Source organism: Chroicocephalus ridibundus, chromosome 4, assembly GCF_963924245.1.
Source record: "Chroicocephalus ridibundus chromosome 4, bChrRid1.1, whole genome shotgun sequence".
Classification (NCBI taxonomy): Eukaryota; Metazoa; Chordata; class Aves; order Charadriiformes; family Laridae; genus Chroicocephalus; species Chroicocephalus ridibundus.
This window is the reverse complement of record NC_086287.1, coordinates 85332041-85350011: the sequence shown is the minus strand read 5'-3', so window position 1 is coordinate 85350011 and position 17971 is coordinate 85332041. Positions and strand designations below refer to the sequence as shown.

The 17971-nt window shown below is 37.8% G+C and overlaps 1 protein-coding gene across 1 annotated transcript in view; it reads right to left on the bottom strand.

The window, feature by feature from the left end:
- Positions 1–1822: 1822 nt before the first annotated feature.
- CMTM4 (CKLF like MARVEL transmembrane domain containing 4) overlaps positions 1823–17971 on the bottom strand; it is a 38898-nt gene continuing 22749 nt past the window's right edge. Inside the window, exons 3-4 of the mRNA XM_063334631.1 lie at positions 10444–10542; positions 1823–9530 (exon numbers count right to left, since the gene is read on the bottom strand). Of these exons, the coding sequence (XP_063190701.1) occupies positions 9357–9530; positions 10444–10542 (273 nt within the window). The 3' untranslated portion in view covers positions 1823–9356. The remainder of the gene's footprint in view (positions 9531–10443; positions 10543–17971) is intronic.

Here is a 17971-nt window from a genome sequence, read left to right as displayed (position 1 = left end):
AAGATGCCTGAGACACCTTTTTGCATGCAGTATTGGTTTAAAAGTTGGGATGGAGACACCATTTCTTGCTTTTCGCCTAAATAAACAGGACTGCATCAAAAAATCCACACTGCATCACAGATTCCTCCTTCACTGGAAGAATGCACCGTACTCTGAATGTTTTGTAAAACTTCTAGGTCAGAAGGTAAAACAATGCTACCCAGAAAATTTAAGTGCATTAAAAAAAAAATCATCAATTTTCAATCTATTTCCTTGAAATAGAAAACAGCAATTCCAATGTTAATTTTAGCCAGGTAATACTTGTGTTTTCATGTATTTTGGATGTTGTCCATCGCATTTTGTTAGCCTAATCCATTAAATAAGAGATGAATTGCAGTCTTCCCTGGAGACTGAAGGAAGATTCAGTATTTAACAGTTAGACAGAATAAACAACTTTTTTTTTTTTAATTCAACATCTGACAACCTTCTCTTGACCAAGGAACATCAAGGCATAACAACATCAGCAGCAATGTGGCATTAAGTCCAGCGCTTTAACTCTTTATTTTCTTCAACAGCATCAACTTCTTCAAAGCCCGATCACTAAGCAGGTCCAATGGACACAACAGCAGCGCAGATGAGAATCCACCACTGCTGACAGCCCCACAGGGGCAAAACGCCGGCCCACCTTGTAGCTGAACAGTTGCACAAGCACACAGCTCTCCTCAGTGAATCTTCCTGCAAAAGCTCAATCATCCCACCACCTTTGTCCACCACCCCACACGCACGTTACCCCTAAGCAGCGTTTTAAGAGCGTCATCCATATTCACAAATCTTTCCACAACACTCATTCAACCATCCATGTGCTTCCATCAGTGCTTTCACCCTGCACCTAAAGCGCCTGGATACCAAAACCCCCAACCACATCAAGGTAGGACTTGCAACCTACAGCCCATGAGGTGACAGAGCATCACCCACTCACTCTGGGATTTCAGCCCCAAAATTCCTTTTCAGTCTGTAACGTGATGCTGCAAACCACAATATACAGCATTTTGGCCTATGACAGCCAAAGAGAGGAGAAACCTCCACCAGAGCAACCACACCACAACCACTTTAGCAACAAAGCAGTTCCATGTGCTTTCTGCTACATACAACCTCTCATCAAGGACTGCTTATACATGGGTTTTCCATTAACTCCTGCGTCTCTTAAGTTCGTCTTGTCACAGACAGTCACAAAACCCTCAGGCAGGGCTGGCTGGTTTGCTGGTTAACCCCCTGCCACTGTCCTGCATAGGACGTGCATTTAGCAACCACACCAGCTTATCAACCATGACACTTGGTACACTGAGTTCATATGTTGCCTTTACAGACGAAGACAATGTTTTAGTACTTTAATATGCCCATTTATTAAACAGAAAGTCCTTCACAAATGGTTCCATACTATATTGATCAAGATAAGTGTTAGAAAACTACCATTTTCCCTACATACAAAAATACAGACTTTTACCACTATGAAGACATGATCAGAAGAGTACCATGAAAATCCGTAGAGCTCAAATCTTCAAATATCAGAAAGAAAAGACAGAAAGACAACTAAATAAGAAAAATTTACAAAAACTATTGTGCCCATATACAAAAGACTGGAAAAGCAAAGAGACATTTAAAACTGATAAATACACCATTTAAATTATGCTATAACAGTATGGATTTTAAAAACAAGACTGCTTTCTGTATTGTAAGACGTTAACAATCCTTCAGCTTATGTTTTTTGTTTAGCATAAACACCAACAGAAAAGAAGCACACAACATATTGAAAAATTGCTACTGGTGTAAAAACAAGTTGGGGGTTAGGTTTTCTTGTAGAGTTACCTTGCCTTTGAAATTGGTCAAGCACTAACAGCACAACTTTCACATATGGAGCGGGAAGATGCCACAACTTAGACGTTTAAGTTACAGCTGGGGGTACTGTGAAGCCAGCGACCTCAGCCAGCAGGTACCGCTACGGAAAGCATCGGTTTTACCAGCTGGCCTCGTGCGCTGTTTGAGAACTTCAAGAACACTTACCAAAATAATGTGAAATTGCTTCAAGGCTGTAAAATTGTCTCTATATGAATATTTGCTAACTTTGATATTCTTCAAATCCTTGACCAGGATTTGATGATAAATTGGTACCTGATCTGCAGTCCCCTGAGTCCATGGGGAATTTTGCCTGAGTAAGGACAGCAGAGTCAGGTTCTGCATTTGCACAGAGAGTATGCTTGTAAGATTTTCCTTGGCAAAACATCATAATTTATCTTACTTCAAAAGCAAAATACCAAGGGCACGACACAGCAGACTTGTGCTCATATGATAAAAGGAAAATTGCACCCCCTTTGCTCAGCGTGAGATGGGATTCTAACGCACTGTTTCGACTAATCCTTCCGAGCTGTTCACAATTACAAATCTGTCAGTGTAGGACCCATATCCCCAAGGGATAAAGTCTTTCAGGCCTGGATACTCCTTCATCAGCCACCATGAATCATAAATTACAAGCTAGAATCGGAATGCTTAGATTACGCCTGTGAGGTTTTTCTACTGGACCCAAAAATCAACCCTGAGGATACAGGTATCCCACACTGAGCATCTCTTTACACGGGTCTCAAGGGAAGAAGTGTGGAGTACCTGCTGGCTCTCCTCAGCAACGCGCTTTATCTCCATCTCAGGCAGCAGCTGAAGGCAAGAGTGATGCAATCTTCCCATTCGCCACGAGATCAGATTTACTGCTTAGTGCACAAAGGGAAGGCAATGACAGCGGTAGCCGTAAAACTGGTATTAGTGGAAACAAAGCACAACAAAGCCAGAGATGCATTAGTGACTCACATTACAAAAATAGTGTTTACTGATTCAATAAATTTACATCTCTATTTTTGTGAATGACAAGTGTTTATACCACACATGGAAGGCACCCTAGGTGAAGCAGTTTTTCGGTATTTGTTTACAATTTTGTGAAAAGACATACAAAGTGTCAACGTTCAAATAAAAATTGAGCATTATAATGAGAAATAAATACATACTTTACTATTTTATTGTGGGTTCCTGAACCCTTACAAACTTCAACATATACAAATAGTTTCAAAATGACTCTAACACAGAAGAGAGAAAGTCTAGACAGATATAATGATTAGCTACGCCATTTGTTATATTATGTCATACATGTTGTGTCCTAAGTATAGAAATCATTTTAAAATGCGATAAATTGGCCACAATATATAAATCAAAATATTTTCTCACTCCAGAACCGTGATGTATGAGTTAAAGCTGGATGAACTGTAGTGCTAAGTAAGATACACTCTCCCTCCACAATATCCAACAAGTAGAAACCGGTAAACATTCAAGATTAAAGTATAAACAGTAGAAAAATGAAGGTAGCAATTGTTGTAATAAAAGGGTGCTAGCCAGAACCACTTTAACCTGTAGACATGAGGATAAATGGAACGTTACTAAAAATATTTAAACAATACTACTTTTGGGATTAAAAGGTTACCAAAAGTGATAAATCAGCCTAGTTAAGTGAGGGTATTTTCTTTCAAACACATGAAGGTTTTAATTATATATGTCTATTGAGACATTTGTCTAAAGGAAAACAAATACACTACCCTGAAATTTCCCATATTCTAGACAATAGTCCGTGACAGTCAGAAGAGGCAGATGGTCATATTTCATTCTGTTACTCACATCCAGATGTTATTAAAATAGCTGTAGGGACCAGCCCCAATCAAAAAATAAGAAAAAAAATCCACATACTCCATTAATATGATCTGGCTATTGCTTTTTGAAATGCTCCTATGTCCTCATTCTGAATTCATGAAAATAGTTTCCATATCCTTCCATATATGCTAACTGGCTTTTTAAAATTTTACCCATGAAGTCCATGGTATAGAGATAAAACCTTCATAGTAAACACAAAGCTCTATGTTATAAATACGTCAATCAAGGTAACTATGTATATTGTATATAAAATTAAATATCTTCTGTTTGCCAAGTATAATTTAAAAAGGAATATCTGTGGCTAGTTATAAAAAAATATTTATTAACCCATAGAGATTAAAAGGCAATTTCACTAACTCATCCATCCAGCACATTTGAAAGAGCTGCACTGGGATTCTGGATAGGTAACTTTATCTAATCACATTTTCATGATAAATAGACAACTTTCATTTCTGGGCATATATAAGAACACTTTTGAAAGCTGCATATCCCAACAGAAAATTAGATTGTGTTGTATACTCTAAATTAAAAGCTATCATAAATCACAGTGTAAGCAGATTTTTTTAAAGATTATTTTAGAATACAAATGGTTAAATTATAGACAGATTTAAAAAAAAAGACAACGCAAAAATAAGACCAAAACAAGAAAGGAACCCTTTCAGGTTGGACAGCACCACTCTGACCCTGCCAAACAGATCCCTCCGGGTGGCCAAGTGGCTAACAGGGAAAACAATATACCAGGAAAAACTCTGAAGTGGCATTCAGAGATTTCCTGAATATTTGTATAGATGTGTTTTAAACCAACTCCCTCTGTTAAGATAAAGAGACAAATATGGCATCATTTCTACAAACTATTTTCAGACATTCTGCTGGATATTGTACCTATTTCAGTTTCATTTTTAAATTATTATTTTTGTTGTCATTAAAATTCACACACATGACATCTCTATCCGCACTGCCGTCTTTGAGCTTTGTTGGCCCTCCAAACAATCCGTTAGTTTATGCTATAAACAACAAGAACTAAGTACCCAAGTTTCAGAAATGCTACACTTCAGTGGGACGGAGCAGAAATTAGTCTGGAACTATCCTTTCTTTTGGATACACAGAGCCCATCTACATCCTGTGGGTCTCCGGGAACCAACCGCTGTACTTCAGCTGAGCAGAAGTTATTTGATAATCACACCCATTTCTGCACATAATTCAGGTTTTAAGAGGCACCATTAACATCGGTGTACAATCTCTCCAGCCCCACAATTAGGAGCAGAGAAACACTGCTACACCTACTTTTACTACTGATTCCAGGTGTCTGTCTCCTTCTCTCACTAAAGGCAGAGGCAGATGAATCTCAAATCCTCTCAACCTCTATGCATGTGGTTCTTCCCAGAAAGCTCGCACAAAAACACATGCAGAACACCAGCGATCTTCCAAAGCTCACGGGGAAAGAAATCACATTTCCCCCACCGCATCCAGCCCAAACACCATCGGCTAAAGGGAAGAGGACCATGATTATGCAAAAGGACACTGGACACAGTATTCTTAACTTCCTTATACTGAAGCAGACACTACACAGATCAATGAAGAAGGCTTAACAAAAATTAAATATTAGAACATATAGATTGCTGAGGCATGAATATACGAAATGAACGAGTGGAGAGTAAGGAGGAATCAACTTTACTAAGAAGCAATGAAACTGTCAAATGAGTTCTTAATTACGGTTTTAGAAACTTCTCTTGTAGGCAGTTTGCACATCATTAGAGGAATGTATGATAAACTTGAACGAAGGCTGACAAAACTGAGCATACATAGCATTAAAAGGAAAACATATTCTTACAACGCTGTACAACAGTTGTTATGCTGTTGCTCCAATCATATGCTTTAATTCATCTTTTGATGTCTGTGCATAGGTTGCAAAATTTACCGTTATTTCTACATGCAGAAATACATGGAGATTGCATACCTGAGGGCTCAGTTTCACGAAAGAAGACTGATCAGAACCATTAACAATTTCAAACATTTTGTTCCTATGAGGTTCAACTGCTTAGCTTTAATTTAGTTTTATTTACAGTGGGTTTTGAGTCCCTTTATGGAGCTAAACAGCACTCTTCAGGACTAAAAGAAATTATCCCTATATGCTTGGCAATTACAAGCAAGATTAACTGGCTGGGAGAACCAATTTAATGTCACTTTTCTAAGCAAGTTTAAAAAAAACATTTTTTCTTCCTTCAGAGGTTTTTTCATGATGACTGCAGTTTGGATAACAGTCCCAAAATATTACCACCTCTTTAATACACTGTGTAAAATTAAGTTGGGAGAGTGGGGTGGAAGATCAACTGCGTGTACATCATATTTCAAAACTGAGCATCAGTTTGATGCTCAAACTTACTTGTCTCTCACAGCTACTTTATTTCCCTTCTATATAATCCAAATAGTAAATAATGTCTCTGTAGAGTAATAAATGCTTAACTTAGATTTTTAGAAAGTATATACTGTACAATACTAAAATCATCTTTGGTCCCCAAAATAAGGAAATTACAAATTTACATTTGTTTTTGTTGTACAAAGTGTTTCAGATAGTATTTTTTAAATTACTACTCTCTTTGAATTCTACCCTGAAAGCTGTGCTAAGCTCAAGTCATGATGTAAGTAATAAATAATGACATACTGTTCTCAGCTCAAGAAAACGTATTTCACAAGTAAAAGCACTCAAGGTCATTCAGGTCTACGATACTACATGGTGAAGTGTTACACTGGATTAAAAGTATAACTGCATCATTCTGCATTTGTCATTCCAGCTAAAAGATAACAAAAGCTTTTCATTATCTCGCTCCAGAAAAAGCTCAGTGAAGTTATCCTTTTTCTAGGTAAGGAAAGGTGTAAGGATTTGAAAGACACCAAATTCATACGCTTGCAGAGGCACGAGAGCTCCCACACCTCTGAAAAACCAGGATCAGCACAGGGAGCATGAGAGGAACGGGGCATTATCTTACACACAACGTAAACTCAAACGATGGGCTCCTAATTAAAAGCCTTCGCTGTGCACCACCTAACTTCTGTTTCTTGATCTCAGGTGAGGGGTCCACTCTAAAAGCATGGATCTTCTGGAGGACAATATTCTGTATTTGAGTAGGAGGCTTGAGTTTTTTTGGTGCAGGTGTTTTTTTGGTTGGTCGGTTTTGGATTTTTTTTTTTTTTTTTTTACAATCTTTATACAAACGGCTTTAATGCCAGTTTACAATTCCAGTCTAGATATGCTTGTGCTACTTTTAAAGAGACTCTTAATAATTGACAATATCTACAAACTCTCCTTGCAAACTTTGCCAATACTAGGCAGAGTGCTGAAAAACAGCAGGGCTATAACAACTGCACGGGCAATGACAAACTCCGCTATTTCATACCACACTGAACATGGAACCATCATCTGCTTTTCATGAAATGCATAGTAATGCTGGTGAGGCACCACCTCAATGAACTGTGTATTTTCTATGCTCTAGACCCAATGCTATAGGTTGGCTATGTCGTTTGATCTTTTTTTAAACTGGCATTCCCTTTGGCATTCACTTTCTACAAAGCACATTAAAATATTACTATAACAACTGGTAAACCATTACTTGTTAAGAAAATGCAAGTTTTCTTTAACCTCATTAGTAATTCTTTCTGAATTTTAATCTCCATCTTAGCCACTAAGGTGAAATGCACTGTAGACATCAGTAAACTAAAAATGAAAAGGCACCAATTTTGTCACTTTTTTTTTTTAACCACACACATCAGAATAATTCTCTGTTGCTCAATTCAAACACTGCAGCCTTCGGTTCACACCTCTCACTACCCCAGTTCCCTCCGGAATTAAAAAAGCCCAGGCACTTCTATTGATCTTCTGTTTGGAATAACCTGGTTTTCATCTTTAAAAGTGACCTATTGCAATGTATTGCCGGTTGTTCTTAAGACTCTAGTTAACTGCATTCATACACTTAAGAGCACAGCTACATAAGAACACTATAAAAAAAACTGTTCAACTCAAATGTGAGATAAATTCAGGCATACGTGGCATACAGTCCTGCTAATTTCAGAGATTTCATCGACTTACACCAGAAAGCAACTCAGCTCTAGAGATCTCCTCCCCTACAGATTTCCTTCACGTAACATGCAGGCATGCATATGCCAAATAATGGCTTACACAGATAAAAACATCAATCAAAAAAAACCAGAAAAATAGCAAGGGACATCCTCCTATTCAACATTAGGATATTGTCTAACTGATTACTGCAGAATTCAAGTTTTAAGTAGAGAAAATATCCTTCTCCTCACTGTAAGTACAATTAAAATAAGAAAACTTCAATTAGGTAAAACTATTTCTAAACAGATCAATACAACCATATTATCCTTCAATTATCTAAATCATTTTCCAATGAAATATTAGAGAAAAAAATTGCAGAAACACTCAATTAAAAAAATAATAATAAAAAAACAGTTTTACCTACTACCAACAGTTTTAATTTTAGAAGACAAACAACCCTCCAAAAAGGAAAATATTTATCTTGAATGAATCACAATGTTGCAGCTTTAGAAACATTTTATAAGCACATCATAATTTTTTGCTAGTTCTTGCTTACCCAAGGCTTCTCAGAAAGGTTGAACCTTAAAAAAAAAACAAAAAAAAACACAAAACACAAACCAAACAAAACCCCAACAGTAACCAAAAGAAAAAAGCCATGACTGGAATGCAAGTGTATTGGATGACAACCCCTTCTTTCTCTACTCTGCACCTCAACGCCCTCTTCTCCACCCTGCCTCCCAAGCATCTTTCTTCTCCCATTTCAGAATGAAAACCAGAATGTATCCCAACATTAGCAGAAAACCACATACTTGCACTGATGCATTATGGTGACCATTCAGTAAACATGCTAACTTTGTGCAGGTTCACATCTGTCCCAGGCCATGCATGAACCAAATATGGCAATTTCAGAGTAACCCACAGGGCAACTACCTCACTGCTATATCCAGCAAGCAGAACCGCACAATGGTTGTCCATTCCAGCTGTGTAAGTGCACCAACAGTGAAACGGCAGGACATCTTGCAGATAAGAATTGAGCTGCACTGCTGAGGCTGCATGAGGTGGATACAGAGAGTTTGTTGGACAGGATACATGGCTGAAGTTATTGCTATTTGCCCCTCACTTCCTTTTCACGTGTATTAAATTTAATTCTGGTGGATTTCTTTCTTATATTAACCAAGCAATGTAGTGCTGGTCTTAGTGTTTACGATAGACGAAGAAACAGTGGCAGAACATGTATATTCAGAGCTTGCACTTGGGAGAGGGAAGGAAAGTACTGTGCAGTTAAATCCAAAACAGTAACATACTGCAAAACATATATATGTTATATATTATATAAGATATATAATATACATATATATATGTGGACGTCTTAAACAGATCTTGCTTTTGAATGACCAATATTTACTGCCTTCACAACAACAGCTTCTGACTCAATGCATCTCTGCACATACGCAGGGCTGGGCATTCTTTGCCACCATCTGATCTTCCTTTTCTTCCTTAAATAAAGAAAAAAACCCCTTTATTCCATGAGGGAGTTAAGCACTTCTTTTCCCTTTGCAGTCCCATTTGAATGTTGCTTTCATGCATCCAGACGCTGAATCTCAGGGCGATGGTCTACTTCTCTGGATTCTGTCCGAGCACGTATGTAGTCACTGGTCTGCCGACTACTTTGTTGTCTGCTGTTCATTCGCCACTTTTTAATAGCTAAGTATGTGTTCACAGCATACACTGCCATTGCCAAGAAACCAAATATCTACAAGAAGTAGAAAGAATTGTCAAAGACAATTTTTGAAAACAAGAACAATAGTAGTTTCACAACAAATTCCTCAGAAACTTCATTTTCTACTTTATTTGCACTGACAAATCATCATGGCCTGCAAAATTGGTGTTTTTCTTCAATGAACTAGAGAATCTGCGAGAGTAACTAAGATCAATGATCCCAGAAAACAAAGTGTCTACAAACATGACAATTAAATCCTGCAATGCAGCTTCAATGGAAGAACCTCTTGTAAAGAGGAATACAGCTCTTCATCCAACAGTTCATTCCTCAGGACACACATAATAATGAATGACTGACAAGAGAACAGGTGACTAGTCCAGACCATCAACCTGGAGAAGGAGATAATTTGCAGTTCTTCCTGTATGCTTCTGCAGAACTGTTGTGTGATTTTCAAGGTCCAGGAATTTTTTTTTTTATTTTATTTAAAAAAAAAAAAAAGGTTGCCAGCTCAAGCACAAAATTAATTTGCTTGAGCTTACTGTCCTAGATTTAAAATCTCCAAGTAAAGTTCTACTCACTCCATAGAACAAAAATGATCTGTAGTGAGCAAGAAGAATTCAGTAAACTATGTGTAAGCAGCTCTAGTTTCTTGTGAATTTTCAGCTCTATCTTTTCCGTAGTCTTGCAATATAGAGCAGTATCATCTAAGCTAGCTCTAGAGAAAGCAGCAAGGCTGCAAGCCATTTTTCTGTTTGTTCTTGCCTTAAGACAAAGAACTCAAAGGATGTCGATAATTTTAATTCAGAATTAGCATATAGCCAACTGTAAAACTACAAGTAAACTGCAATGGCAAAGGCAACAGGAGTATTCAATGAACACGAGGGAAGAGTTAATCTTAGTTTTAACAGAAGATAAGATGAACATATAAAGAAGTTCGAATTCTTACCACAGCAGCAATTTCTGCTCCAGTTTTATGGTTTAAAGCAGCAAGTACTACAGAGGCAATGAAAAAGAAGAAAGTGCTGAGTCCAGTGTTGACCAGATCCTAAAAAAATAAATTCATTAGCATTACTAAACAATGATTCTTTGCTTGCTTTTATTAGAAGTGATGAAATAGAAGAAGGTTAGAACACGAACTAGAGCAATACTTTCCCACTTTTTATGCAGTTTGTCACTTACCCAAACGAAGGCAAAGATTATTACCCAGGAAACGTAGCATGTGTGCCTGTTAGTCTGTGAACTGAAGTCAGACGGCATGTACACATAAAGCACCAGTGCAGATTCTGGATGTGCTACGTCGATTTCTACTGGGTTTATTCAGAAAGTACTGTCAGCATAACCAATGAGTAAAGCTGCTCTACCTCAGCTGACACTGAAGTAACCCAAATATCCAGCTTTAGCACTCCAGGAACCCCTTGTTCTCTTTCACATGACAGGAGTGCTCCATGCACTGCCCGGGTAACAGTCAAGGATTTTTCTACAAATTCTTTGAGGCCTACATTGTAGAAAACTGCACATCCTATGCTATTTTATAACAGCTGCCTGTATCATGAGAATACATGAGAGATTTTTGTGTATTTATTGCATAAAATTGGTATTTCAAGCAGACATTTTAAAACATACGCACAGCAACACCCCAGGGACACCTACATCCATGGAAAATTCTTGCTTTGCTCCAAGCACAGAAAGTGACAGGCAGCATGCAATTCAGTTACACATACACTGTGTGTCACTTAGTGTTGAGATGATTTCACTGCCGTGCCTTACAAGCAGCAGGGTCATTAATGTACCATGGGAACATCAGGAAGAATTCTGAATGGCAGCTATTAGCACAAGAATAATTACATCAATACAAGACTACCTGATCAGACTCGAAGCTCAAAAAAAAATTCAAGAGTTGGGAGTTTAAAATAATAGAAGAAAAAGTGATAGATTCATTAGGGGCTAGCTGTTCAGTATGTTACTTGGGGCACCTTTTACAATTTTTTTAAAACATTCTACATGTATGTACACTGACCTGTACATACACTACAGAGATGCAGGAAATAACAGACTGTCACGATGACTGAACGAATTGGTGAAGTCAGGGAGTAAGGAGGGCTGAGGAGGAATCGGGGAACAGCAGTTCAGCACAAACATCCTGAAGGAACAGGAAATCAGGGAAAGGTGAAAACTACCAGAGTCAAAAGGGTTGGAAAGAAAACCTGTATACAACTTTGCTGTGCAACTTACAGTTCTGAGTTAAAGAAAAAAAAAATAACACACTGAACATGCCAACTCCCACCATTAAAAAAATCCCATCACCACTCTTTAATTAGAATTCAAGGACAGATTTGTTCTACTCGACTCTTCTTTCACATGCAAGTCAGGCTCGCTTCCTCTTCCTGCTCCTCCACTTACAACAAGCATCATTTTTTTTATTGTTTTTTCCCCCCCAAAGTACATCTTGTAAAGTGTAGTAAGAAGTCAGGCTTAGAAAACTGAAGATATAAACCTAAACTTATTCCCTGGGTATGAATCCCATAACTACATTCCAGCTACATAGCAAAAAGACTTTAAAAAAGACTACTGTCATCCAGTCACTCCCAAAACACGTTTTTCTAGGCATGATTTGGGAATGCTTTAGAAAGTAATTGTAAAAACTGAAAGTTTCTGGCACTGTGTTATTCACGGGGAAAACTATTTTGAGGGTACTGACTGAGCAACAGCTGGTTATCAAAGTGAAGGTACCTGGGGATAAACTGTGTGATGTATTGCTGTGGCCTGACCCTCATCTAAAGGGGGACTTTCCCAAGAAATCCGAGAGGCTTCCACTGCTCATCGCTATTTCCACCCACGCGTTCAGATTTCATGAGCCCAGTAAGACCCAAACTATCTTACCAAATAGTAAGGAAACAAAAGCAAATTGCAGTCTCAGAAACTCCTACCATCTTTTCACCTGCCAGTGTATAACTAGAGAGATACTTCACATTTCCGTTCAAGCTCACTAAGATAAATGTTATCCAGCACTTATGGCAAGAAACACTAGATTTTTATTAAAATAAGCTATTGCAATTTTAATTATATAATTTCTTGCCTTGCAGGGATGAATTAAGAAATAGAGATATTAGAAAATAAATGGCATTTCATTATTTATCCAAGTACCCTCCTCTCCAACTCCAAATTTAGCAGCTCAAACCTTTCTTCCAGGGTTGCCAACAAGAGCTGTGGTTCTCATCTGCACAAACCCTTTTTCACTAGAGGAAAAAAATCTCACTATATATGACAACAGAGACCAGACTCAACAGTATTCAACATTTTCATCAAGTCTCTAGAGTAAACATACGTATGTCATGAAGAATGCTGAAACTAAATACTGAGGAGAGGGGCAGCTATGCTCTTGAATAACTGAAAAAAAAAAAAAAAAAAAACCCAAAACTTTAGTTCAACCCAAGGTAGGGTTACATATTTTACTACCAGAGTTCATTTGCCACCTACAGGAATGACCTGCAGAATGAAGACAAAATCCTAGAAGAAATAACTCAGAAGAACTTAGTAATTACAGTAGGTAAGCATCTCAACATGTGATGCCATGACAAAAAAAAAAAAAAGAGAAAAAGCACTTATACATTTCTCTGGACATGTGGACACGATAGGTGTAAGGTGGTAATCTTACCTTTGCAAGGGACACTGGAATGCTGCATCCTGTTCCGGTATCCACATTTTTAAAAGTATGTTGAAAAATTGGACAGGGTACAGAGAAGAGCCACAGAAGTTATTTGAAAGGAGGAGAAAATTTCTCACAGTATGAATCAAAGAACCTAACCTGCTTTGAATATTAAAATGATTGAGCTGTGTACATGAAGACTCTAGTGCTCAAATAATCAAAAAATACTAGCTGTTTTAAAAGTTTAGCATAGAAAAGCACAACAAAATTAACAGTATAACAAAATCAGTAGCTGCAAAGTTAAGACAAGAGTCATATTCAAAATCAAGTAAGCTTATTTAAAGGGAGCTAACCATCAGAACAAACAACCAAAGATGTGCTTATTATTCCACCTTTTCATTTCTTACAATCCAGATTATGTTTTTTCAGACACATTTTGTACTTCCTTAATACCATAGACTAAGTAGATGACATATGCTACTCCATGATTTATGGGGTCAGATGGGCTTATTAATTAATCCTGCTGATGTTTGATCCTGTTTGAATCTGTCAGCTTGATCATCTTGCCAAAGGAGAACAGCAGAAGCAAGATAGCTAGATCTACCCACAACATGACAGACATTACCATCTATCTCCATGCTACAAATTTACTTGGCGGCTTCTTGTAAGAAGTCTGAGATGCTGCAGAATATGAAATACTGCTGAAGTTAGACTACTGGTGCCGTTGTCATGATTTTTCCAGGAAACCAAAGAAATAAGTGAGTTAGAAACTTTGTCATCACTGGCATTTTATTTTATTGTACTCTTTACAAAGAATATCAAATTTCTCCTTGCAAAGAATCAAATAATTCAAATCTAAAGACTTGATTCTATCTCGAGGCTCCAATTTAGTCATTTCTGCAATTCTATTTTCCCTGATTAGGTAAAAACCTTTTAATGCAATTAATAATTGATTCACATAGATACAGTAAGGCTAGTTTCTTAAAAAGCTAAAAATAACACAATCTTTCATAGCCACAGATCAGATTGTTTGGAGCTTAAGGGGCAATGACACTTATCAATAACATTGTCATACAACGGTAACATCAGACACAAATATTGGTGGAAGTTTTTAATCCAAAATTTAGATTTGGGTTTTTTTTATCTTTCTGCTCTAGAGTTTTGGAAGAAGTTAGAGTAGAAACAAAAGAGAATGAACTACAGCAAGAATTCAAGCAGTAAAGGACACACCCTAAAATAATGTAGCTTTTTTCCACGTAAGAGAAAATGAATAATCGTGACAATAAAGAGAATAAACTAATTGAAAAAAGATGAGCCGTTTCAAATCTGGCCATGTTGTAGCTGAAGTTCTTGCTATTATATTTATAGACAAAGTAAAAACCACATCACACAGATAGAAGAATTTCTGCTGAAATTAGAGCAACCTCATGAGACAGTATGCTGTGCCATAAAATACTGTACAAAGCTGCCATCCATAACAGAGAACAAAATCTATGAGCTGAGTCAAATCTACTCTAGGCTGCTGCTGCTCCCTTTCTCCCTTACAAAATGATTTAAAAATTAAAGACTCACTTCTGGTCACTTGCTAGTTATTCAAAAGTCATTCTGTTCAGTCATCAACAGTCCTATTAGTCCAAAGGAGACTATCCAAGGACACAGTTTGTTACTGCCATCACCAGCTATCTGTCCCACTCAGAAGGGGCATAAGGCAGAGGAGGCATCTTAACTTGGGGATGAAGATGGGTTTACGACAAAACAGCATTTTACACTAAAATAGATGGGATGAGGCTTTTGTTCTGCTGATTCTGCTGTAAAGGTGGGAAACTCTAGAAAAGGCAAGTGGACAGCATCCTACAGTCTTTTGGTTTTAAGTAACTTATATAAATAAAAATATGACATTTAAACTGGTGGTTGTTTTTGTCATTTGCTTTCTGAGATCCAAGCGTTTGCATGTAGATAGAGTTTAACATAGGTAAATGAATGTAATCTGGAAAAGAAGCGTGCACATTTCAACAGCTTGTGACAAAAGGCGACAGAAGTCACAGCCTGCTGCTCTCCAGGTTATTTTCCACAAAATAGAGCACTCAACGTAATATTTCCTTTAAGCTCTGTTTGGGCTTTGGTAGTTTGCTTTTCAGTTGGCAGAAGAGGGGAGGGAGAAGTGTGGTTATTGATTTTTTTTATATTTTTTTTAATTTTTTGTACAATGCCCCTAATTTTTCCTCCAACCAGTACTTTACTGGCAAGGTTGGGGCACTTTTCCCCTTCTATATGAAGCTATCAAATTGAAGTTTACAAACACACCAGTCAGTCCTCTAAACCAAGCACCTCTAGTCAAGCTCCCATAATTTTACTCTATAATCATATTGTTAAAGATTGTAACGAGCATTTTGCACCACACACAGGGCTGACATCCCCTGGGTCCCACCTCACCTGCAGCAGCCCCCAAGGGGCTCTAGCAATAACCTCCAGCTGCTCCTGGTTCAGGTGCTTCGATCCTGACACAGGCATCTGGCACTTGCTGGAAATCAGTTCTAATTCCAGTATCTCAAGCAAAATATGTAAAAAAAACCTCCCTGAATTAACAGAAGTGACTTTCAAAAACTTTAGTCAGCCCTGTGAAAGGTCAGGGACAAGCTATGATTTTTGAAGAAATGGAAGAAGTGGCTTCGATATCAAGATTCATATGATTTTATTCTCATTTCTAACTATTCTTGAGTTGGACTACAAGCTCTGTTAGATATAGTAACTCTGCTGTAAATGACAAAACACATTCCTGAAGGAATGCTTCTACAATCCCCATTTCATTTTGGTTTCTTGAAGATCACCTGCCCATTTCCCTCTCAGTTCTCTTAGCAGCTCCTCACTGCTTTCCCTGCACGTTTGCCTGCCCCATGCACACAAACAGGACCAGCAGTTACCATCACAAAACAACAGATCCTACTAGAAACAACTACAAAACCATGTAATATTTCTTGTATTTCAAATTTGTGCTTATATTTCTTGCAAGAATAATGCAGCATTGTTTACACTATGCTGCACCAAATGAGAACCATCCACAAAGAACACTAACCCAGAGAAAATTAATTCTGACAGTTTTATGAAAAATTCATTTTCATCCTTAATAGGTATTGCTATTTTGACAGCAGTAAACATAAAAGCGAAGGATGACTTACTTGATTTCTCATTCAACAGCTAAGCAAGCCAAAAAAACCCAAGATGTTTTTTCAAAACAGAAAGGGAAAAAATAAATAAATTTAAAAAAAAAAAGAAATCAAGATTGCCCTGTGAAGGCCTTTGAACTACAGCTTTGTAATTACACCCATCAGAGCCAAGGTTGGCCTAAGACAGTTTGTCATTCTGGCACCACATCAAATTTCCTCCCAACTACTTAAGTGTCAGTTACTTGCACACAAGGTTTCATCTCTGCAACAACTGAAAAAAAAAAAACCAAACCCAACCCCGCAAAGATGATGAAGTAAGTGTTCAGGCAGCACAAAATACAACTACTGATCTGCGTCTTCAAAGAGACACACCTGACTCCTCAAGTTCCCTCCCTTTAGCAGCACTTCCCTGGGACCCAGTTCAGGCTAACGAGCCCAGCAGAACTCTAATTAGTTTGTGCTGTGCTCAGTTCTGTGCCTCATCTGCTCGAGGCTGAAAAACTCTGTATTCAGAACTAAGCACACACGAAACACACTACCAGAGCTCCAGTGGATGTTTAAAAAAAAAATTAAAAATCAGTGGTAAAAGTCTACTGGAGGATTTATTGGGGTTTTTTTCCTACACAAACATAAATAGTCCATTCTATTGGCTGATTATGCAATTATTTACATCTGTAATGATTCGGATTTCATTATACAAATTCTCATCCAAGAGACACTGCCAAATTCCAATATTCTCAGCTGTTTGCCACCACTTCTCCCCCTTCCCAAGTCATCTCCGTTCTCAGCCCTGAAAAACAGGTACTGCAGCATTAGGGTGGATCCACCCTGCAGTGACAGTGTCAGAAAGCCTGGCAAACGACAGGCAAATTCACCAGAACACGGAAGCTACACCTTAACTGCCCTACCCGGTCCCTACTTCTAGAGGGCCATGTCATCCACACGGTTTGGCTGCAAGACCTTAAGCTCTTGCTATAGATCACAAGACTCAGATAATAAATTTTAAAAAAAAAAAAAAAGGATAATTTAGCCAAACACAAAATTATAGCAAACATTCAGTTATTAGTTAACTCTGAGAATAAACATTTCAAATCAGCAGCTCATCAGTTAAGCAGGATGTGGGGTGCTCTCCATTCCCCTATGCCCCTTGCAAGTCTCCTTGCAGAATAGGTTCCCTTTGAGCTGTGAAGCATAAAGGCAATGGAAATTTCCATTGACAGGTTCCTCAGCTTTTGCGTTTTTGCATAATATCAATAGTGCTGCACAACCCAGACAAGGGACTGTTCTTTCATCTACCGTTAGCAGTCCTGCCTCTCTTCAACACACCCAAGCAAGGTTCTTTTCTGGCCTCACCATCTCCTCTCAGGAAAATAAGAAAGTGGTTGGCAAGTTTCTAAATAGGGTCAAAACAAAGCTCTTTTCTGCAAATGACTAAAAATACATATTAAAAAATATTTAGTAAATTTGCAGTTGTGTTATTTGCTAGTATATACTGATCCACGTTTTCATTCCAACCAGAGATAGTGGACATCAGACAACAGCCACAATGCATTAGAAAGAAATCTAATTTTAATAAAGTACTAAAGGAGACAATTCTGTGTTGGACAATAGCGGCTGATGGCCTGGTATTTTCTAATATGTAGGATCATTTGAAAGTAAATGGT